Source organism: Rhizopus microsporus, assembly GCF_002708625.1.
Source record: "Rhizopus microsporus ATCC 52813 unplaced genomic scaffold scaffold_3, whole genome shotgun sequence".
Taxonomy (NCBI): Eukaryota; Fungi; Mucoromycota; class Mucoromycetes; order Mucorales; family Rhizopodaceae; genus Rhizopus; species Rhizopus microsporus.
The window spans coordinates 798,653-822,074 of NW_019671918.1; the positions used below are offsets into that span (position 1 = coordinate 798,653).

At 38.5% G+C, this 23,422-nt stretch overlaps 9 protein-coding genes across 9 annotated transcripts; 5 read left to right on the plus strand and 4 right to left on the minus strand.

Moving 5' to 3' along the window:
- Window positions 1–5,251: 5,251 nt before the first annotated feature.
- On the plus strand, window positions 5,252–5,734 carry RHIMIDRAFT_248578 (uncharacterized protein; the record flags this gene model as incomplete). Its single annotated transcript, XM_023610537.1, has 1 exon — window positions 5,252–5,734. One exon carries the CDS (start codon window positions 5,252–5,254, stop codon window positions 5,732–5,734), a length of 483 nt encoding a protein of 160 aa, XP_023469111.1.
- A 1,122-nt stretch (window positions 5,735–6,856) lies between these two features.
- RHIMIDRAFT_88411 (uncharacterized protein) lies at window positions 6,857–7,995 on the minus strand. Its single transcript, XM_023615823.1, has 2 exons — window positions 7,668–7,995; window positions 6,857–7,620 (listed from the first exon to the last, which is right to left on the minus strand). Exons 1-2 carry the CDS (start codon window positions 7,932–7,934, stop codon window positions 6,931–6,933), a joined length of 957 nt encoding a protein of 318 aa, XP_023469112.1. The 5' UTR covers window positions 7,935–7,995; the 3' UTR covers window positions 6,857–6,930.
- Window positions 7,996–8,962: 967 nt separating this feature from the next.
- RHIMIDRAFT_88449 (uncharacterized protein) lies at window positions 8,963–10,103 on the plus strand. The gene has a single exon (XM_023615824.1). The coding sequence runs from the start codon at window positions 9,263–9,265 to the stop codon at window positions 9,917–9,919; it is 657 nt and encodes a 218-aa protein (XP_023469113.1). The 5' UTR covers window positions 8,963–9,262; the 3' UTR covers window positions 9,920–10,103.
- RHIMIDRAFT_198321 (Serine/threonine-protein kinase SSN3) lies at window positions 9,931–11,460 on the minus strand (the record flags this gene model as incomplete). The annotated part of the gene is made up of 8 exons (XM_023606275.1): window positions 9,931–10,066; window positions 10,115–10,282; window positions 10,330–10,390; window positions 10,442–10,756; window positions 10,805–10,946; window positions 11,011–11,115; window positions 11,166–11,268; window positions 11,339–11,460. The coding sequence occupies 8 exons, from the start codon at window positions 11,458–11,460 to the stop codon at window positions 9,931–9,933; spliced, it is 1,152 nt and encodes a 383-aa protein (XP_023469114.1).
- A 109-nt stretch (window positions 11,461–11,569) lies between these two features.
- RHIMIDRAFT_286696 (uncharacterized protein) lies at window positions 11,570–13,923 on the plus strand (the record flags this gene model as incomplete). The annotated part of the gene is made up of 4 exons (XM_023613409.1): window positions 11,570–11,740; window positions 11,831–12,330; window positions 12,395–13,577; window positions 13,690–13,923. The coding sequence occupies 4 exons, from the start codon at window positions 11,570–11,572 to the stop codon at window positions 13,921–13,923; spliced, it is 2,088 nt and encodes a 695-aa protein (XP_023469115.1).
- Window positions 13,924–13,955: 32 nt separating this feature from the next.
- Window positions 13,956–16,687, plus strand: RHIMIDRAFT_272380 (SPX-domain-containing protein). Its single transcript, XM_023612316.1, has 4 exons — window positions 13,956–14,039; window positions 14,089–14,414; window positions 14,470–14,669; window positions 14,727–16,687. The coding sequence occupies exons 1-4, from the start codon at window positions 13,979–13,981 to the stop codon at window positions 16,192–16,194; spliced, it is 2,055 nt and encodes a 684-aa protein (XP_023469116.1). The 5' UTR covers window positions 13,956–13,978; the 3' UTR covers window positions 16,195–16,687.
- Window positions 16,296–16,991, minus strand: RHIMIDRAFT_234759 (uncharacterized protein; the record flags this gene model as incomplete). The annotated part of the gene is made up of 1 exon (XM_023608222.1): window positions 16,296–16,991. One exon carries the CDS (start codon window positions 16,989–16,991, stop codon window positions 16,296–16,298), a length of 696 nt encoding a protein of 231 aa, XP_023469117.1.
- Window positions 16,992–18,145: 1,154 nt separating this feature from the next.
- Window positions 18,146–22,442, plus strand: RHIMIDRAFT_88486 (uncharacterized protein). Its single transcript, XM_023615825.1, has 6 exons — window positions 18,146–18,900; window positions 18,987–19,189; window positions 19,244–19,470; window positions 19,535–20,373; window positions 20,432–21,671; window positions 21,727–22,442. The coding sequence occupies exons 1-6, from the start codon at window positions 18,226–18,228 to the stop codon at window positions 22,290–22,292; spliced, it is 3,750 nt and encodes a 1,249-aa protein (XP_023469118.1). The 5' UTR covers window positions 18,146–18,225; the 3' UTR covers window positions 22,293–22,442.
- RHIMIDRAFT_302809 (ribosomal protein S5 domain 2-like protein) lies at window positions 21,958–23,385 on the minus strand (the record flags this gene model as incomplete). Its single annotated transcript, XM_023614396.1, has 5 exons — window positions 21,958–22,559; window positions 22,614–22,816; window positions 22,875–22,990; window positions 23,050–23,354; window positions 23,383–23,385. 5 exons carry the CDS (start codon window positions 23,383–23,385, stop codon window positions 22,422–22,424), a joined length of 765 nt encoding a protein of 254 aa, XP_023469119.1. The 3' UTR covers window positions 21,958–22,421.
- Window positions 23,386–23,422: the final 37 nt, after the last annotated feature.

The window sequence follows — 23,422 nt, forward strand, 5'->3', positions numbered from 1 at the left end:
AAAAAAAAAAAAAAAAAAAAAGAGAGAGAGAGTTTAAAAAGAAAAAAGAGAGTGGAGATGAAAGCAGCAGAGAAGCCAGACAAGCTTTTCTTATATTTATATTGTCTCAGCTAACTCAACTTTATTAATTACAATTTCTTCATTTTTTGTACCTTCACACTCGCTCTTTTCTTCCTTATTTGTTTCTGCATTCGGTATCTTTTACAGACACTATCGATTTATGCACTTTAACCTTACATAGTTTCTAGCATTCATTTATTTTCATGAGCTACATTGAACTTCAGTAAAAATTTAGTGTCACATCTTTTATGTCTTGGATCTAAACATAGTAAAGAAGAATAAAAGGGAAGGGGTAAAGGGGCGTATCACCGCAGTGAATAAAGATATTTCTCAAGTGAGGACCAGTGATCAAGGGATGAAATGTGTTTTGCCACTTCCCTCTCTTTTTCTTTGTTTGCATATCGGAGTTCCCTGTTGGCGGATCAAATTAAGAAAATGACATGCTTCTCTTGAATCTACTTTTCCCAGCAACCATTCAAAAAACGTGTTTTGATTTTATAAAAGGATTTTATATTTCCAAAAATAGATATTCTTTATTTTATTGGCCTCTTTCAATCAATGGTACATCAGGTTTCTTATTTTACGAGGATAAACTAAAGCACAGGTTTGAGTAGCTCATGTGCCGCACTCTTTAAAATCTTTATTAACAGAAAAAGTAAGAAAGAAAGAGTATTATGTCAAATGGAACATATGATATCGACTATACATTGATAGGCTTCATCGGGTTCATTGCGTGTCTGAATGAAATATTAAAAATACCCGAGCCAAAAGGGGCCTGTGGCCTTACATTCAATGTCCCTTTCTATTAGATGCGCAGCCTCATTGGAAGCAACCAGTGTAATCTTTGTTCTGCTCAGCAGTATCCATTTCTGAGCTTGAGCAAACTCTACTGTGATTTATTGACTATATTTTCTTTTTTTTCTTTCACATATTTCACAGTGTGTTTTTTGATCCATTACGTTTAAAAAATTTTTTTAAGAGGTCGGTCAGGAAAATGCACAAAATGCACATAGGTGTGGTATCACGTGAGACAATGGCAATACAAAGCTGCATTCTTGATTCTGAAAAGCATAATAGCTGGGTATAAACTTTCTCTTTCTCTCTATACTTGTCAAGTTTTGGTGTGCATGGAGTGTTAACTATTTTGTCTATTACTTTGTTTACACTGGTCTCACTCAAGAAGATAAAGATCAATATTTTTATCTCATTTATTTTATATAGTAATATGTTGTCAAATTCAAATAAATAAATAAAAAGATTGATAACAAACAAGATCACCACTTGTGATGTGTTCAACATTCCATGTATTGGCGTTTTCGTGATACAACTACTTTAACATTTCGCGTATACTTGTCCATTTGTTTTAAGATAACTAATACGTAACGTTCGGACAGATTGTTGCTTTTAACTAGTAGTGTGTCCAAACCACAGCTAGTGGCTACTGCCTTGCATACGTATTCTGCTGATCTAGTAACAGTACCATCAGGAATACATGTTGTTGTTGTCATTTTGAGCTTTAGCAATGGTTTGTCATATCATCTTACGACCTACGATCAGATCCTGAAATGTGTACACTAGAAATAAGCAATAAGGAAGATATACAAAATGATCAACCATTACTCGACAAAGATAAATTGGACAAAATGGAAATTGGAGACTTGCCACAAGAAATGCGAAGGAAGCTACGAGCCTTACTCTGTAGATATGAACACATCTTTGATTGGAACAATGATACTATTGGACATACTGAACTCATAAAGCACAAGATAATCATTGACAAAGATGCTATGCCTATCAGGCACAGACCATATAGAATAAGTCCAATAGAAGCGGACTACCTCAAGAAGGAATTGGACAAATACTGTAAGTTAGGAATAATCACACCCTCAAATAGTCCATGGGCAGCACCAATTATATTAGTAAAGAAGAAGAATGGAGAATATCGCATGGTGGTTAACTACAGAAAGATGAATGCCATAACAAAGAAGGATGCATACTCACTACCAAGAATAGACGATTTACTTGACGCATTAGGAAAAGCCAAAGTATTTTCGGCCCTAGATATGCGAGCTGGTTTTCACCAAGTACCTCTAGAAGAGTCAAGTAAAGAACTCACAGCGTTCACTACAAAATATGGCACATACCACTACAATATGTTACCAATGGGACTTGTAAATTCTCCAGCCACGTTTCAAAGATTGATTGACTTATGCTTCAGACCATTAATCAACAAATGCTTAGTAGCTTACATTGATGATCTCAACGTATATTCAAATAACGAACAAGAACATTTACAGCATTTAGAACAAGTGTTTCAATGCATAGAAATCGCAAATCTCAAACTCAATCCAGAGAAATGTCACTTCTTTAAAGATCATCTGAAATTTCTTGGATACATTGTTACTAAAGATGGAATACATACTGACCCAGAGAAGATCAAGAAGATAGTCGATTATCCACGACCAACAACAACTACTCAAGTTAGATCATTCTTAGGGATCGCCTCATATTATCGACGCTTTATACAAGGCTTTGCCGCTATTGCTAGACCGCTCCATGATCAAATGAAAACTAAAAAGAAGGCTCCATGGACTACAGCTACAACCGAGTCTTTTGAGAAACTTAAGGAACGATTGACTACAGCCCCAGTATTAGCAAGGCCTGATTTTAATAAGGAATTTATCTTAGTGACCGATGCATCAAAGTTAGGACTAGGCTGTGTACTAACTCAACTGGATGAAGACGGTAAAGAGCACCCGATTGTATTTGCAAGTAGAGGACTTAAATCCAACGAAATGAACTACGCACCAACCAAATTGGAATGTTTGGCCGTTATATGGGCAGTCAAGTTATTCAGACCTTACCTACTCGGAAAAAAGTTTATGATTATAACAGATCATTCAGCATTAACGGGATTACTCAAAGCACCAAATCCAACTGGAATCATCGCACGATGGATTGTCACATTATCCGAATACGAATTTGATATTAAATATCGACCTGGACGTGTGAATAAAAGTGCAGACTTTTTATCAAGACTTGGATATTAAACAACATATTAGAACATATCAACATTTTATTATATACTTATCAACACACTTATATATAAATTACTCACTACATGGAGGACGGGAGGGTAGATGATACATAACACTACAAAAATCCAAAAAACAGCACAAAACACCATAAAATACAAAAATACTACATGAAGGATGGGAGGGTAGTTGAATCACAAGTCAAAAAAAAAAGAGAGGAGGAGGTCGGCCCAGCAACATAATATTCTTAGTACTACAATATTCAGTAATAGAGTGTTCCCCATATTCTCAATACATTTGGGACAACCATGAAACAGTACTCACAATTGACAATTATTAAAATTTAATTTTGGAAATGCCGCAATATTAAAAATTAGTTAACTACGAAAGAAGATCACATTACAATAGAACTTAGGGCCCTGAAACGACAAACAAAACTACCTAACACTGTACAACATCTCAATAAGCCAACGTCGTAACACAGTTAAATTAAAATGGAACAAGATCAGATAGACGCATTGAAGCAATATTTACAAGACTTGAAACTGCCTGTAGGCATTACAAAGAAACAAGCCAAATATTTACAAAAAGACGCACCCAAGTTCACCATCTATAAAGATATACTCTATCGATACAACACTGAAAATAGTATCATACGAAAAGTTTTAAGCAAGAAAGAAGCAGAGGAGATTATGTACTCATTTCATCAACACCCACTTGGAGGACGCTTGGCCTATAATAACACTTTACACAAGATAGCATCACGCTATTACTGGGATAACATGACTAAAGATATCATGGAATATATGAAGAAATGTCACAGATGCCAGAAGTATGGGAAGAAATCAATGAATGAAGAATTATATCCTGTAGCAGTATCTATGAAGCCTTTTGATCGAGTAGCCTTAGATGTCAAGCATGTGCAAGCGTCCAGGACGGGCTATAGATACATTATTGCAGGTATCGATTACACTACCAAATATGTTGAAGCCAGACCTATCCGTTTTCAAACTGCCTCCAAGATTGCCATATTTCTGTACGAAGAGATCATATGTAGACATGGATGTCCCACTATTATAGTTTCCAACAATGGCAAGCCTTTCCTTAGCAAGCTACTACAACAAGTTTGCAAGACGTATTCAATTATTCACAAGACAACTACACCTTACAATCCACAAAGTAATGGGTTAATAGAAAGATTCAACAGAACATTAGGATAAATATTACAGAAACGAAGCAAGGAAGAAAAAGAAGACTGGGATGCGTATCTACCAGCTGCACTCTTTGCATATCGAACAATTAAACAAGCATCAACTCAGCAAACGCCATTTTTCTTATTATACGGTTACGAACCAAAGACACCATTTGACTTAGATTATCACATTTACGAACGAAACTCACCTAAATTCGACGCCATTCTCAGACATCGGACATCCCATCAAATACATAATCTCAACAAAATAAGAGAATCAGCAATACAAAATATCAACAGAGCACAACAGTCTCAAAAGAAGCAAATCGAGAACAAGGTTTTAGGCGAACGCAAAGAACTCAAGCCTCCATTCAGATTAGGAGAATTGGTTCTCATCTACAGAGACTATCTATCCACATCTTGGTCGGCAAAATTGCAAGATAGATGGGAAGGACCTTACGTTGTACAGCACATATTAGGCAAAGGCACGTATCACATCAAAAGTATGAATCCGGATGACACCAGATTAAGGAGGATACATGGAAATAGAATGAAACCCTACTTACTTCCCAAGGTACATTGGTGTCAAGAAAACCAGCAACAAGTCACAGCCAAATTTGATGAAGAAACAAACAATCTGTTTCAATGATCTTACAGTTCACACACCCAATCACACAAATACACATCCCAAAAATATATAAAAAGAAAAAAAAAAAATCGAACAATTGCACAATCAAGTTATCAAGAAGCAAAAATGAACCAGGAAAGCAATCAAGCTACTGAAACATTCTCAATGGATTTAGATATCTATCTAGTTGAATTGTACTAGCAACAAGTATATGACGTTGCATTGTCTGCCGTTCTTGACTTCTTGCAAATCACAGAGGCAGGCCACATTAACCCAATTGAAGATGCATATGATGTTGAAGGTATACCTACAACTAGAAGGCAGTTCGTCATCTGGATGCTTGAAGGCCTGAGTATATTCCCCAATGAACAAACGGAAGAACAAGAGCAAGCACGTTATGGACCAAACGAGGATTGGCAGGTGGAAGATGACAAGGATTTCCTCAGAACAATTGAAACCCTTATTCGTCAGCAATACGAAGACTATAAAGCTGCTATGCATGAAATGGCTCGTCTAGAAAGCTTGAGAGAAGAATTGTCAGAAACATTGGCAAGAAATGTCTCACACTGGGCCCATTTTAGGCTTAGGAAGCCAGCCAAGAATTCGCAAGATGTCTCTTTATACCTTGCCGCTAAGCAAACGCTCTTACGAACCATTATGCCCGGATATGGTACCTTTCGTTCGTTATCTGCTAAAATCAAGTCAATTGACACTTGGGAAAGAATCGTGGTCGATTCACCTGTTGCTGCGGGAACCTGTAACGCAAAAGATGCCGATAAGGGTAACTCTGTGGAACTGAATCCTGACAACTTTAGTTGATAAATTAACTAAAGTTAATTTAACAACTAAGGTTAACTTATCAACAACCGTTGATTTCAAGAAAAGGAAAGCCAACAAAAATCAAAAAAAAAAGTATATAAACCCCTCTCTCAAAAAAAAAAAAAAACAAGCAGTTCACCTTATCTTCTTATTTTATCATATACAATAAACAGGCAGCCTTTTTGGTTATAAAAGTTCCTGATCTCTTCTTTTTATCTTTTATTTTACTTTATACTTCACAGTTTGATCAACTTTAAAAGATCTGGTGGTCACTTCAAACACCTAAGCCTATAAAATCTCAAGAAAACTCTCTATATTAACAACAACCCTTATAACTCCACATAAGAATAACAGTAGACCAGGACAAAGTTGGCCAAAAAGGCAGCAGGAACTTTCGAACGACAGTTCGAATATCTTTAAGCTGTTGTTCAGGTGCAGGAATGACATGCAGGAGATGCTACAGTTGGCTACTAGACCTGCGCCCAGTATGGACAGATGTCAATACTTTAACAGATGAACATGTCGAGCTATTTTCAATTTGACAGTAATGATTAAATGGGCGTTCAGCTGGTGCGGAGAAGGATAAAGCGGGTAATTCAAATATCGCACAGCATTAGTACTGGAAGAGCCATGTCAGTCAAAGGTCAAGCTAAATAGTAATGATGAGAGTGTATCACCCTGACGCAACCCATGTAATTGAGGGATAGGATGAAAGTTCTTTATTAATGACAAACCTTTTTGAATGAAAATAGAACAATGGCCTAGAACAGAGGTTGTCAATGCGTGTGTCTTTGACTTTCAATGTTTAAAAAGACGACCTTATCCAAAGTAAGCTTAGTGTAAAAATAAAATGTTTTCATTCATCCAACAAATGAAATAAGCAAGATCGTCCATCTGACACTGTCAATGCTATGTAGTAGAGTGATTGTTACACTTGTGTAAAGTAAATGTTTGCCCTTACTATTACTCTTTTAATTGTTAAGTCCGTCTATTTGCCCCCTTCCCCTCTCTTTGCCCTACATCAGTTCTGTTCACACACAGAAAAATATCCTTTATTAAATTATAAAGAAGCAGAAAAAGATAATATATATATATGAGAATTTTAATATATGCAAAGAGGAACGAGAAGGGAAAGAGAGGGAAAGGGGGAAGGGGATAATTATTTACAATAAACAAAAGATAATATAAAAGAGAATTCAAGTTACTTCATTACATAATAAAGATTTTCGTCTGTTCTCACCACGTATAAACACATCCGTGCGTCTCGGTAAAAATCCTCTGGGCTTCAGAGGACTTGATAGCTTTCTAGCTCTCATCATATTTAATTCTGCCGAGATCATTCTCAAATGATCAGGGTTTGATCGGGTATCTCTTGTATATGTATTCGTCTCTGGATTAAATCTAGGCTGTGTCGTTGCCTCTGATCTTCTCTTACGCATACGAGGTTTAGGTGGTGGAAGTGGCATCGGAATCAATTGTTTGGCCTGGCGAGGGGAGGTAGACAGGACGAGCGATCGACGTAGTGTTTCTATCCAACTGCTGGATTCGTCTTGATGTGGTGGGGATGATGACATGGCATAGGATTTGGTTGTCGATGTAGACGGCCTGACCGATTTGGAAAACGACGGGATAGATCTTTGTTTTGTCAGCGTTTTAGGTCGTTGCTGTTCATCTGGTATATCATACTCGATCTCATCATCTTCTTCTTCATCTTCATCGTCCTCTTCTTCTACTTCTTCCATATGAAGAAGATCTATCTCTGATGATGGCCTACTGTCATATATAGGAAGTTCTTCATTTTGTGCGCTTAATGAAGGTGGTGGCATATGTAAAGGTAACACCAGGAAATCAGTTGAGAGGAAATTACGAAAGGGAGAGGATGGTTTCTATAAAAGATTAGAAACAGATACAAAAAAATCATATGTGTGCTTACCAAATCCTCTTCGTCAGGTATACTTTCTTTACTGTCTACTGCAAGCCAATTCTCAACATAGGATAATCGTCGTATTGCTGTTTCTTTGGGCCTTTTTTTCTTTTGCTTTCGTTTTAGGGGTGGAATAGCCCCATATGGTTCAGGCGCCTGTGCAGCTAATTGCTTAATCATGTCCTTGTAAGATTGCTCATTATCCGTATTTTTATTATTAGATGTGGGTATCGAAACAGGATCGGAACGAGTGAAGGAGGATAGTGTAACTGACATTACTGCAACATGTAAGATTTGTGTGTGTGTGTTTCTATTGATAAAAATGGTTATTTTATAATAATAAGAAAAAAAAAAAAAGAAGAAAGAGGACAGTGAGAGAGAGAGAAAGGGAAAGCATTTTGAAAAAGGGAAATTGAATGACCGATCAGCCAATTCTAAGTTAAACCAATCAATGTGAGTTCATGATTTTATCACTTCTTTATAGACAAAGAGAAGGAACGAAACAAACGAGAAAGAGACAGAGGTTACTTATAGGATTATCGTCATTTTAACTTGTTTATTTCTCACTTTACTCTTCTTTATGTTTTCGTGCTATCAAAGAAAAAACGGGTGAGCATATATTATGTTGTCATGCAACATGAGTATTATTCTAAAGAGAAAAAGAGAACAAAAGACAGGTATACTGTATACATCTATTTTTTCCTTGGTTGGTAGGAAATACATTGCCATGTAACGGTGGTTTATATGTGCATGATGCGATGCTTATGTGAGTGTGAATGTGTGAGTGTGGGTGGCGTGATGCCATGTCAATAAATATCAAGTCTATTTGCCCTTTTTTCTTTCTTTTTTTTTTTTTTTCTCACACAAGATGTTTGACATTTACATGATCCAAAAGCAAACAGGTAGATCAAGATAGAAAGAGGGGGATAATAAGCATGTAGCTTCCCTTTCCTCATATGCAATGATAGATGTCTCGGACTACATAAGGACGCATCCTAGCGAGTTCTTGAACCCTATACGTGAAGTAAGAATAATTATTATTAGTAGATGTATTCATCTGAGTTATTGCAGGGGCATGATAGCACTATCTGCTGGTCAGATGTACTACGACTAGATCGATCTATGTTTATGAAAGGATGGCGACCGAGGGATGAACAATATGCCACGCTATACGATGAACTATTGCATCACTATTTCAGTGATTCATTCAAATTACAAAAAGTGATCGAACAGTGTGATCGGCCTCTGCTATGGCTTCCATATACCTGGTTTCGATCGATCAAGGCCTTACCATCGGGTATCCGAGGACAGATCTATTTGGCACACTGTCGATTACCATGGAAATGCTGTAAGATCAACATGGCTATACGAGCAGTCAATGACATCACACAACAAGTAAGAAATATATTTTCCCCGTTTCGTGCATTTATTTACTTGTTTATTTCTAGTGTCTGAAACACGCTGTTGGTATCACGGCAATTCCATCGAAATACAAGAAAGACTACCTTATCGGACTCACCTCAATTGCCGCAGATGCAAGTCTAGAACAACTGATACCCCAAGTCGATCAATGGAGCTTCCATAAAATATATCGCACTGCGTTCATGACAGCCTCAGTCGTCCGAGATTTACACAAGACTGATAAAGTACACCCTAATCTTCAACCAAAAAATATTTTGATCAAAGGAACTCAGTTCAGTCTCGTCGACACACAACCGTTAGGTAAGACACTTTATGGCAGATACCCTTACTTTGCTCCCGAGATGCGAGTTGACCAGGCATCAAACGTGTATGCTCTAGGTATCATTCTCTGGCAACTTGTCTCGGGTGTCATCTTTCCTACCTCAGTCGCTGTCTGTCCTGAAGTTTACAAAATGGAGCCACTCAAGACTGTGGATGGGTCTTATCAGACCATTTTCACTCAATGTCTTGCCAAAGATCCTCGTCTTCGCCCGACCGCCCAGCAGGTCTGTGACTCACTCATCGCTCTACTCCTTCAACACATGTCTATCTCAAGGCACCTCTGGGAGCATGGTGAAGAGGTTCGTCAGCGACAGGCACGCATTGTCAAGTATCTCCTCCATTGTCATCAAAATGTTGCCATACCTGCCATGAACGACCTAATGCAAGGTGCAAGCTTAAAGAAGCGCATGATGCTCCGTATTACGGCTTCAGTAGGTTCATATTATGATCAAAAAAGTAATTGTGGAATCCTGGATTTACCAGAAATTGGTATGGAAAATGTGTATTTATGTACATAATAAATATATTCTTAAGCCAATCTTGGCTTCTTCATTTGTCTTGACGCATGAAGATCCTCCTTGGCAGGTGCTTTGGCAGACTTGATGTCATTATCTTCGTGTGTGATTCGGCGTAGAGGATATTCTATATTTTGATGAGCCAGGACACTGCCAGATATATGAGTACATGTATTTATAAAATCAGGTTATTCTTACTTCATGATTGGCTTTGGATCTTCTTGAAAATAAGGGTGATTTAACGCCTTTTCTGCAGTGATTCGTTTGGCTGGATCATATTCTAGTAACGCAGATAATAAGTTGAAAGCTGATTCACTTTTAGGACACACCATCATTTGGTATACTTGCTTCAGGTTATTAGGACATCTAATAGAAGTTAGTAAGAAAAGCATACAAAGATTGCTAAGGCTTACTGAGGAAATGATGCCAAATGTGGATAATCCGGCAATTGATCTATTGATGGCCATCTTTCCTCTATAAAAACTAAGTATAACCCTCCAACTTATTTTCCTTTTTGGAACTTACTTGTTGGTGTTCCCATGACTTCAATTATTTTAGTTAGTTGACTTCGTTGAAACGGTACACTCTTTTTATTGTCAATCTTGGCTTCTTCTCCTTTGAATATCGGCTTCAAAGCAAGCAATTCACCAAAGATACATCCTACTGCCCACATATCCACTGCTTTTGTATAATGTCTTGCTCCAAACAGCAATTCTGGTGCACGATACCATATTGTCACCACAACCTTATCGCCATTAAAAAGAGGCGCTAAGGGTTTATTAAATAACCTTGCCAGACCCAAATCAGCCGTCTTGACGACACCATCGCTTGTCAACAGGACTACACGATTGTTAATTTTTTTGTTTGGTTTCATAATAACATGCTTACCGTTGGCAGGCTTTAGATCTCTATGGAGCACCCAATTTGCATGAAGATAGGCTACACCGTTAATAAGCTGCCATAGAAGCGATTTGACGACTATTTCAGGAATAGGTTTCTTTTGTGCATGCAAGTGATGATGAATAATTTGCTATTTATAATATAGAGTTGGCCATTGTCCATATCTTTCTTTTCTTTTTTCTCTTTAAACTAACCAAAAAGTCATGTTCTGCATATTCAAAGACCATAAATATCGCTTTATCTTCTAATAACACTTCTTCTAATGCCACAACATTCTCATGCCTTAGTTCTCGACACAACTAATGAAAATGAGTTGAAAGGATATAAAGTGTGTGTGAGTGTGCCTTACAGCAATTTCTCGACATGCTGACTGAGATATTCCGACGTAATGATGAGTATCTCCTTCTCTATCCGGTTTAAATTTCTTGATGGCAAATTCTCGAGGATCGTCTCTATAGCAACCAATAAAAAGTATAGATCAATTACAATTCTCTCTCTCTCTTTTAATTAATTCAACTTTACTTGTTTCTTGATCTTGCCTTGTACACTCGACCATAAGTACCAGAGCTGATGAAACCAATAATTTCATACTTGTCTAATACTTTAGGGCGTCTTGCATCTTTTCTTTTCTTGTAATCTATCATGGACATGTTGAATAAAAAGTGAGAAAAAGGGAAAGGAAAGAATTTAAAGCCCAGAATTATAAATTCATGCCCTGAAAATAAAAAGGTGTGCTTTTTTCACACAGTTCCCATGTTTGTTAATGTGCTAAAACGATCAATACCCATCTTGATCAAGAGACAGCTCCCACAATATTTGGTCATTGTGCGGAACAAGCGACTTTATATGACACCATTATCAAAATATACGACAAGACAACAGTCATGTCAATTCAGTACTGCTATCTATAAACCTTGTAAAAAAGTAAAACGTCAATGTATATAAACAAAAAAAAAAAAAGCGAGTTAGTTTTAGAATATGAAAGAACTTCAGTATTAACCCTCATCTTTAAAGACATTTCAAAAGTTACTGATTGCCAACCGAGGAGAAATTGCCTGTCGTATTATCAAAACAGCAAAAAAGATGGGTATCAAAACAGTCGCTATTTACACAGACCTCGATGCCAACGCGCTTCACGTTCAGATGGCAGATGAATCGGTTCATGTGGGTCAATCGTATCTGTCCATTCCTGCCGTTCTTCGTGCGATCGAGCAGACAGGTGCCGAGGCTGTGCATCCAGGGTATGGCTTTTTGAGCGAAAACCCAATGTTTGTAAAGCAACTAGAAGAGCGTGGTATTATCTTTGTGGGACCAAAGGCATCTGCAATTGCGGCAATGGGGGATAAGATACAGAGCAAGTTGATTGCTAAGGCAAGCGGAGTGAATTGCATACCAGGCTATGATGGAGAGATTAAGGATGTAGAAGAAGCGGTGAGCATGGCAGAGACGATTGGATATCCGGTGATGATTAAGGCAAGCGCCGGAGGAGGCGGTAAAGGCATGAGAATAGCATGGTAAGATTCCCTCTTCCCTTTTGAGAATATATTTCGAAATGTTGAATATTTTTCTCTCTCTCAGGAATCCAGATGAATTGAGAGATGGCTTCAAATTGGCTAAACAAGAATCAAAGTCATCCTTTGACGATGACCGTATGTTGATTGAGAAATACATTGATCATCCACGGCATATCGAAGTACAGGTCTTGGGTGATAATTATGGCAACGTGGTCTACTTGCCAGAACGAGAATGTTCGATTCAAAGAAGAAACCAAAAGGTGATTGAGGAATCACCTAGTGTTCATCTTGATCCTGAGACACGAAGACGTATGGGAGAACAGGCAGTGGCACTTGCTAAACATGTAGGGTACAATTCAGCGGGTACGGTTGAGTTCTTGGTGGACATGGACAAGAACTTTTATTTTCTCGAAATGAACACACGGTTGCAGGTAGAACATCCAATCACAGAGTATGTGACCCACTTGGATCTGGTCGAGCACATGCTTTATTCTGCTGCTAATCATCCACTGAATCTGCGGCAAGACGATATCGTACTATCTGGTTGGGCATTTGAATCAAGAGTCTATGCTGAGGATCCGACGAACTATCTGCCCTCGGTGGGACGACTGCTTACCTATCGAGAGCCCCAGATGGATCAAGTGAGATGTGACTCTGGGTTTATCGAAGGATCTGAGATGCATCTTGACTATGATCCACTGATCTGTAAACTTGCGACGTATGGCAAGACAAGACAAGAGGCTCTCCAACGTATGCTTCAAGCCTTGGATGGATACGTCATCAAGGGCGTAACACACAACATTCCTCTGCTCAGAGGCGTCTTTTCTCATCCAAGGTTTCAAGACGGGAAGAAAATCACGACACATTTTCTATCAGAGGAGTATCCGAATGGGTTCAGACCAGAATGGTTAAATAAAACATCAATCAACCACATTGCTGCTCTGACGAGCGCAATGTGGTTCAAGAAAGAGTTGAGTTACTGGCGCGGCCCAAACAAGAAAACGGTAGAGTCCATGTGGGTAGAAATAGAGGACGAAGATAGCAATCGAGATAAAAGACGCGTTGAAATTGAACACAAGGGAAATGACCTGTTCGTGTCCAAGACAGAGAACCAATCATTTGAGTTTAGCCTAAGGTGGCCATTGGATAGTCTATTAGCTCATTCATGCATTGACCATCAAGAGGTAGTTATTCAATACTTGGATAAACTAAGGATGGGATTCAGAATACAGTATAGAGGCAACAAGGTAATATAAATTTTATATACACATATATATCATAATGACATTATGTATATCATAGTACAGGATCAACATTTATAGTCCAGAACAAGAAAAGATATTGAAATATATGGAAAAGAAAGAAAAGACGAAAATAGAAAACAAGAGGATGAAGTCTCCTATGGCTGGTAAGATTGTATCTATATCTATTAAAGAAGGTGAACAAGTAAAGGAAGGAAACGAGATGGTCATTGTGGAAGCAATGAAGATGCAAAATAGTCTAAGAACGCCACAGACGGGTGTTGTTAAAAAAATTCATGTACAACCAGGAAACACAGTTAAATCAGGTCAAATTCTGATTGAGTTTGAATAAACGCATTTCTTTTTTTTTTTTTTTTTCTTTTTCTTTTTCTTTATATATTGTTAGAATGAAGTTTGGACATACTTTGAGAACTTCACTGAATCCAGAATGGACATTTCATTATATTGGTAAATAAACATCAAAGTCATGTAATATATGTATTGACATATACAATAGCCTATGATGATCTAAAGACCATCTTGAAAAAGGGAGCAGTAGGTGAAGTATGGACAGAAGAGAGTGAAAGCAAATTTGTAGAATTACTCGAGAAAGAGTTGGATAAGGTCTATAGCTTTCAACGTGTCAAGTTGGAAGAGATCAATCGACGTATCGAACTCGAGTCGAGAGAAGTAGATGAACTATGTCAAAAGGAGAATCCAGAAGAAGATGAATTCACTGCATCAGAAATTGAGTTAGGACATATTATAGCTGATGTTCATGACTTGGCCAAGTTTACTAGATTAAACTATACTGGCTTTTTGAAGATTATAAAGAAGCATGATGTAAGCCAATCATTTCACGCACGTGGTATAGTTATTCACGCTCAGCATTCAATAGAAAGTGACAGGATGGCCATTAAAGCCAATGTTTGGCGTCAGACTGAATGCGAAACCATTTTATAAAGAAAATTATGACGCATTGATCATTCGTATCTCTTCACTCTATGATCGAGTGAGGACAAGAGGTAAAGAAAGAGGAGGCGATTCAGCTGCTGGTGGTAAACAAGCAGCCTTTGTGAGAAATACAACTAAATATTGGTAAGTAAAAAAAAAAAAGAGACTTGTTTTTACCATTGGCTAATTTATCAAATGCAGGGTCCATCCTGATAACATCACTGAACTCAAATTGATCATTTTAAAGCATTTACCCGTCTTGGTCTTTAATCCCAACAAGGAATTTCAAACCCAAGATTCAGCGATTACAAGCGTCTATTATGATAATGATGACTTTGATCTTTATATGGGAAGATTAGAAAAGACAGAGGGTGCTGAAGCCATTCGTATGCGTTGGTATGGTGGCATGGATTCAAATACCATCTTTGTGGAACGAAAAACACATCATGAAGATTGGACTGGTGAAAAGTCCGTCAAAGCACGTTTTCCAATCAAAGAAAAGTATTTGAATGCCTTCCTTAAGGGTGAATATACAACTGATGAACTATTCTTCAAGATGAAAGGGCGTAAATCAGAAAAGGAAATTCAAGAATTAGAACAATTAGCTCAAGAAGTTCAATATACTGTCCTAACCAAGAGACTTCATCCCATGATGCGTACATTCTATAACCGTACTGCCTTTCAATTACCAGGCGATGCTCGTGTCAGAATCAGTTTGGATACTGAGCTGTCCTTGATCAGAGAAGACAACTATGGTAGACAGAGATCGGGTAACAATTGGCGCCGTATGGACATTGGCGTAGATTATCCATTCAAACAGTTGCCTGATTCTGACATCTGTCGATTCCCTTATGCTGTTCTCGAAGTCAAATTACAGACACATGTAGGACAAGAACCACCTCAATGGGTCACTGAACTTGTCAATTCTCACCTTGTCGAATCTGTCCCCAAATTCTCAAAGTTTATTCATGGTTGTGCTACCTTACTAGAAGACAGGATCAACGTGTTACCCTTTTGGTTACCTCAGATGGACGTTGACATCAGAAAGCCACGTAGCAAAGTCTTTGGTTTATCTCGTCCAGAAGCTAATGGAAGTGGATCTGCATCCAATAGCGATAATGAAAATCATCATGATGTTCATACAGATGAGCATGTTCAAACTGTCATGGCTGAAGCAACAGAATCAACACCACTCATATCAAGAAACAACGCATCCTCTGACAGCAATAAGCAGCTATCACCTGCTGGACTCAGCAAATTGTTTAATAAATCAAAGACTATCTTTCTCAGAAAGAAGAACAACCCATCTATTCCCACTGGTCGTACACGCCCTATTCCAACCAAGGCTCCTCCTGCCAAGACTTTCTTTGCCAACGAACGTACCTTCCTCCACTGGCTCAAGTTTACCCTCTTACTCGGTGGTCTTGCCATCGGTCTACTCAATTTTTCTGATAAGGTAGGTCGTATGTCAGCTATCATCTTTACGATCGTGTCCATGTCTGTGATGATCTATGCACTCTATACATATCATGAACGTGCCAATCGTGTCGAAAGAAACGAGTATGGTGATTTCTCAGACAAGTATGGCCCTGCGGTATTAACCATCTTTTTGGTGGCGGCTGTTTGTATCAACATGGGTCTTCGAATGACGCTCGACGGGCTGGATTAGAGAGAGAGATGTGTCTTTATTAGCATGTACTTTATAGTCTTTTTTTTCATTCATCATTGCTCATGTGATTACTTCTTTTTTTGCAAATAATAAAACATTGTTTATTTATCAACTATTTCAAATGGATCAGAATTAATGGAATCCGTAGAAGGTGGTCGTGGTAAAGAGTCCAGAGGATCATTTGGATGTTCTTTTACTATCGCAGGGCGTGGTGCTGGTAGAGAAGGAGACTCAGGTTCATTTGATAGTTCCACTACTTTAGCCTTTGCCTGTTTTTGTTCTTGTACTTGGTTAATTGACTTTTCCAAACGACTTATCTTATCTTGTACACTAGCTAGTCTTGTTCCCACCATATGCTTGAGAGATATATCTATGCTAACAATATTTTGATGGCCTAACTCTTGATTAACCATTGCTTCTTGCAGCATGTGCTTTATTCGAGCGATATCTCGATTAACTATTTCTCTTGCATGAGCTGTTTCTTTGTTAGCTCTCTCTTGGTCAACCACCTGTTTCATATAAGCTATATGCTCTTTCATTGTTTCTTTTATGCAAGTCATTTCTTGGCTGATGGTATCCAATTTAAGTTGCATATGTTGATCGACATGGGATGATTGCTTATTTGGTGCCTGTGAACTGGCCCCACCTTGGGCCTTTTCGTGCTTTTGACTTATCAACTTTATTGCTTCATGAAAGTAAGCAAAGACTAAGAGTGACAAAAGCATGGCCTCTTTTGTTTCACAGTATGTACAAGGAAAGAATAAAAGAAGCAATAGTTCAACTAAGCCAATCTTCATTATAGAGCGAATTGATGAAAAAGAGAGAGAGAAAAGAGGACTCGAGCTCATTCTGATGGTATTTGTAGTTACTGATAAATACACTTTATTCACAAATTACTCGCACATTGATAAAAAATGATAATTTCAGATAGCAAATAAAAATAAAAGAGAGCCCACCAGAAGCAAAAGAATGGACAAAGTAATGGTTAGTAAATCAGTTATTAAATTGACATTAAATACTTACATTATAAAGAAGGGGGTTTATAAGAGAAAAAAAGAGAAGCAAGAAAAGTGTGTTAACTTATAAAGAGATTATTAATGTCTACACGAAGTGCATTAAATAGGGCTGGCAATAATCAACCTGAAGAAAGAAGAGAAAAGAGAAGAGCAAAGAAGAGAGTGGAAAGGGTAAGAAACAAACCATCCCTAGCCAACACCGGGTTAGTTTTGATTATGATTTATAATACTACATATCTTACAAGAGTAAATATATAACATGCCTTAGGACTAGCTGGGAAACAGCTGGTCTCACTCTTTGAAAAGAAATCAAGACCAGACTATTTATATTAAGTCTCTAACAACTTTTTCAATTACGTGTTATTCATCAGTGCTGACTACGTTTATTTTACACTCAAAAATATCAAGCTCATTTTATGTATTATTACATGTTGTCTTTTAGACAATAATGAAGACATAGAAAATCAACTAAAATGAACTGTTATTGATCTTGTAATGTGTGCGAATAATTTATGAAAATACGGGATATATGAAAATTACTATATTTGGTAGTGTAGATGTCAGTCTCTTTAAACTGAATATCATTTTTACTTTAAAAAGGGGGGATTAACTTAATTGTCCCCTCAAGATGCAGCTCTTTGAAAGTGTTCTAGTGGATCAGGAGTTTTTTACTGCAGTAATAGTATGAATAGGTATTTTAGGCGCGTACCTAACCAACTCAGTTTAATATGTGTTGTGTAACTTTTAGTAACAATGTAACATGTGCCATATTACTTTTTGTCTGTGAGCTTCTATTCTATCTCTTTCCTTCCTTCTCTCTCCTCTTTTTCTTTCTTATAAAAATAACTTTCTCCCCTTTTTTTTCTTTCTTCTTTACTCTCCTTTTCCAATAATTCAACAGAAAAATATAATACTTTGTCCTTTCTTCAAAGTTTATTTTTCTCTTTCTTTCTTTTATTCTTGTACATAGACACCCCTTCCATCCCTTTTTTATTATAAAAAGTTTGTTTATAACATGATTGGGTTATTGTTCATCCTTGAGATAATCCTTCATACGACCCTTGCTTCGTATGTATCTCATCCAAATATTAATCTCGATTTACTTGGCATATCAGGATCATACAATGGTATTTCACTTTACACAGACACCAATCAACTCACACAAATACCATCATCTACTTCATCCGTCATCTCATTTTCAAATGACACTCTTTTTCAACTATTGGCATCCTCCAATCTCAATGGAACCATTCATGACAGCTGCATCCTCTACAACTGGATTTATATCGCCGGTAACTTTAGTACTATCAACGGTGTCCATGTCAACCATATTGCAGCATTGGATATCCACACAGGTCAATTGGATACCTTGGCACAAGGATTGGATGGGCCTGTCAGTACAGTCTATTGTGACGCCGAAACAAAGTCGGTCTTCGTAGGCGGATCATTCACAGCACCTGTCAGCACCAATCAGCTCTCTTATTCAGCTTCACTCGCTCAGTTTGGTGGAAGTATCGCCGTTTGGAATGGTAAACGGTGGACGGCTGTTCCTTGGAAAGGAGTCAACGGACCTGTACATACAATCCTTCGATACAAACAGTCTATGCTCTTTGCAGGCTCATTTGATACAACCATGGATGGTCAAACGTCTTACGCTCCAGCCAGTCAAATCATCCCATTACCAAAAACTGTAAATAACAATAAAAACAATTTCTCTTTGTTTTCTTCCATCTGTTTTGTATATACTCACTTTCTTTATCTTTCTCTTTCTTTTAGGGCGCAACTGCTAGCAATTCGGCTTCAACTACAGATGCAGCATCATCCATCGTCTGTGCGGCTTCGACAAATTCAAATGCATGGATACTCAAAGATGGTCAGACAGGAACATGGCAAACAACTTTTGGTTATTATAGCGTCAATCCTTCTCTTGTTCGAATTGCAAATTCAAGATTGACAAATCATCAAACAAAGGAGTTTGGGTAACATATACATTCATACACAAACAATAAAAAAGAGACTAATTCTTTGAACAGTGTTCGACCTATTGACAATGCGACTTACTTTCAAATGGCTTATTTGGATCCTGCTTCAAATACGACAAAAACTTGCACAACCAACTGTGTCCTTTCCAATGACGCCAGTGTGGAATATCAGGACTTTCGTATTTTAAACACAACGATGACAAGTGGTATAGCCATTGATGTCAAATCCTGGTATGGATCAAGTGGTGGTCTAGCTTCTGTTTCTGTATTTCAGTCAGGTAAAGAAAAAATGAAACTTTATAGAGCTGCTTTTTTTTTTTTTTTCTTACGCTTTAATTTTAGAAAACTTCATTTATGCTATTGACACCAGTGCAGAAAATACTCCTTGCGGTAATAACACACTGAAGAGAGTCGAAACCAAGGGTTCTTGGACGAGAGTCAATGACGGAGGCCTTGCTTATTACGCCTCTAACGCAACCAATGACTCGTCCGTCATCTTTTATCCCGGTTTAGCCGAATCAGGCAATTACGACGTTTATATCTATTTACCTCAGTGTTCTGGCACCAGCTGTAATGATAGAGCCGATTTAGATGTTCACATATACACTTCAGCTGGTCAAAATGCAACAGTAACGTACGTAGATGCTAGTTCAAACGCACAGGACGGTTTCTTCCTTTCCTCCGCTTACTTTAATCTTTCTTTGGATTTTCAACCTACCATTGAGATCACCACGGCTCATAATGCGACAAAGACCGGATCGATCATAGCCCATGCGTTTCAATTTGTGAAGAATCCGTCCAGGGGTGCACTATCAAATATCATTCAGTACAATACAACAGCAGAGTTACAATGGGGAGCTCTATCAACAGAACTTGCATCAAACTCAGTCGTGATTGACATAAAGGAATATCAGGGCAGCCTTTACATTGTCGGCAACTTCAAAGGAGCTGATTCATCTAATGGAGTATACAATAATATTGTTCAGTACGATTCAGGTAAACTCAAGGCATTAAAGAGCGGAGGCACGAACGGACCCATCGAATCAATTGCGATCGCTCCACAAACAGGCGAGATCTTTGTTGCTGGAAACTTTAGTGCGCTCGCTTCATCCAATACGACCCAAATTTCAAGTGTAGGACGATACAGTGTAAACCAAGCAGCATGGAATCCGCTAGAAGGAGTAAGAATGCACACTTGTATTCATTTATGCACGAATATAATTGACATTTATGGTTTAGGGTATTCAAGGTGTTGCTCACAAAGTCAGCTTGATAAACGGTCATGTACTTGTGTCGGGAGAAATAGAAAAGATTTCGAGTATGAGTGCCTTTGGCGTTGGATGGTGGAACATTGGAAAAGCAACTTGGGACCACGACATGCCATTCTTATCTGGAACGGTTTACTGCACACTCGAGTATGACAATAAGTACTACTTTTCTGGAAGCATCCATGCTGCACAAAGATACCAGTCCTTTGGATTGTCTCTTTTTAATGCTACTGTCTTGTCACAATTACCATTTTATCCTCTTGATCAGCAGCCGGTTGTCACTGCCGGAGCCGTCATCAACAGCACCATCATCCTCGGTGGTCAGTTCACGCTTCCGGGCAATATAAAAAACATTGCCTTGTACCAAAACTCTAGTTGGCGAGGGGTAGAAGGATCAGACTGGAAGGGTGCCATTTACTCCATGGTGGCACATCAAGATATATTGTACGTCGGCGGTGAATCTTTAGGGCAAGCAGGCAAGGCCTTTGCCGCCTTTGGACTCACCAACGGATCGTTGATGCTTTCCCCAAACATCACGACGAGTGATGGTTCGAATGCGAGCGTGAGTATCGTTCGTTCTGTACCTGCTCAAAATGCAATTATTGTCGGTGGTCACTTTAGTTTGGTCGGTGAACTCGGTTGCTCTACCGTCTGTGCATTAAACACAAGAAATCATCAGTGGTTGCCACTGGGTTCGGGTCTAGCCGGACAGGTGACAGATATCGAATATATCGATGGCAAACTTGTGGCGACGGGCAATATGACTCTGAATAGCTCACCGATTACTATTGCCGAATACGATTTTGAGAGGCAAGTGTGGGGTCCATTTGCGACGGCGAACCTGCCTGGTCCCTCGGTTGCCATGACTTATGACAATGTCACAAAGCACACCTTCATCTCTGGAAAGGACAGTACGAACGGTTCAACCTATCTCAGAGTCTGGAACGGTCAGCAGTTCAATCCGATTGATCAAGGCTTAGGGTCTGGTAGTGTCATATCTAGAATGTACTCACTGCCTGTGAAAAACACGACACAGAACACATTGTTGGCCACAGGACTCATCAACCTCGGTTCATTGGGCAATGTCAGCGCTGCCTTCTTTGATGGTCAGCAGTGGACCCCTTATTTGGTCACATCAAGTGCATCTGCCGATGGATTCCTTAGGAGCTTGTTTTATTTCGATATACCAAGCATACCGTCTACCATCAGACGTAAGTAGAATAAAGCTTTGAACAAACAAGCATATTAATATCTTGTTTATTTTAGGATTCTTGCCTGCTCCGCTTGTCATTCTTGTATCGATTGCTATATCTTTAGGTATCGTTTTCTTCATTGTGCTTGCTACCATGTGCATCATCTTCTTTAAGCGAAAGGCCGAATCCAAGGTAGATCCTCAAAATGCTCCAGAGGCATACTACAGTAAACCACCTCGATCGGCAGATTCGGTGCTTGCAGCACTTAAAGATGAAAACAACAACAATCCCAACTACTCTGCAGAGAAATTAGATACACTTGAACCTGAGGCACAGATTTACAGTATGTCTCGATCTATCAGCACCGATTACCTTCATGAACAACCTCCTACACCTGCCATGATGAAACCAACCGCTCTATCCCCTGCACCACCCAAGGCCCCTTATAACATGAGCACCAACAGTTTTTATCAAGGTCTTACACCTAGTCCACGTCCAGACTCTTTTGTGAGGCCGATGAGTGATATCCGAAGAGACTCACAGCCATCTTCGATGACTGTAAGGGAGATGTCTGAGGTTGACGATGATCGACGAGGCTCCTATAATCCCTTTCGAAGGCCATCCTCTGAATTATTATAAAAACATACACGTGTGATGAAGTTAATGCTATTATATACATACACTTTTAACCTTAATACATAATGCTTTCTTTGTTCATTTTATTAAAATCATATAAAACTACTCCTCTTATATATATACAATGCTATGTTATGCAGTCAATCTAGACATCAAATGCTCTGTATTCTTTCTGATCACATTGTCCAAGACACTGTGAATATGCATACAGCCTTCTTTTGCCAATTCAGTGACACCAGCAAGTTTATCTATTTGAAGTCTGGATTCCATCTATATAAAACAGGGTAAACATGACATGCTTCATCATCTAATTCGCGCGTTTACCTCCACCAAGTTGACTTTTCCAGTTCTTGGTAATATGGCAATGGTTAACTCAGGTGTATCTGAAGATTCCTCTAAGCCATTCAAGTCAAGCACTGGTACTTTATCGATACATCCTGCAGAGCAAGCACAAACGTAGTCCAGCATGGGTATACCTGCATCCACCAGGGCCATCGTGGCTGCGTTGATACAACTTTGTAACATACCTATTTACTAAGGCTTAATAGACCGTCAAGGAGTGTTGTTTATATATATATGCTTTACCTCCATCATTTTGAAATATTTGAAGATAAATGTCAATCTGAGATTTAGGAAACTGAGAAGTAAGAATGACAGGTTCAAATGTTTGACGGATGAATGCTGCCACTTCTAAAGATCGTCTTTATAATGGGTTAGCTCTTTTCTTCTTCTTTTTTTTTTTTTTTTTAATTAAACTTACTTGTCAGCCTTTGATCGCTTCTTTCGTTCACTTGTACTAAAAGGAGCCACGTTGAATTCGACATTGATCACAGCACGATCGGATAATGCCTGTCCTCTATGTCTGACTTCTCTTGGTCCATAAACTGCTGCTAAACATTTGGTGTTTCCTTGCTCAATATAGGCTGATCCATCAGCTTTACTAAAGACAGATGTTTTGGCGGTTATTTTTCGTAATTCATTCGCTCGTCGACCGTCGATACGAAGACCTTCAGGCGTTAATAGTTCTAAACGCGACTTTTGAAGTATAAAGTGAATATTGGGAATCTATAACATGTACTATATCTTTTTTTACCATCAATGAACAAGAGGAAAGAGAGAAGAAATTAAAAAAA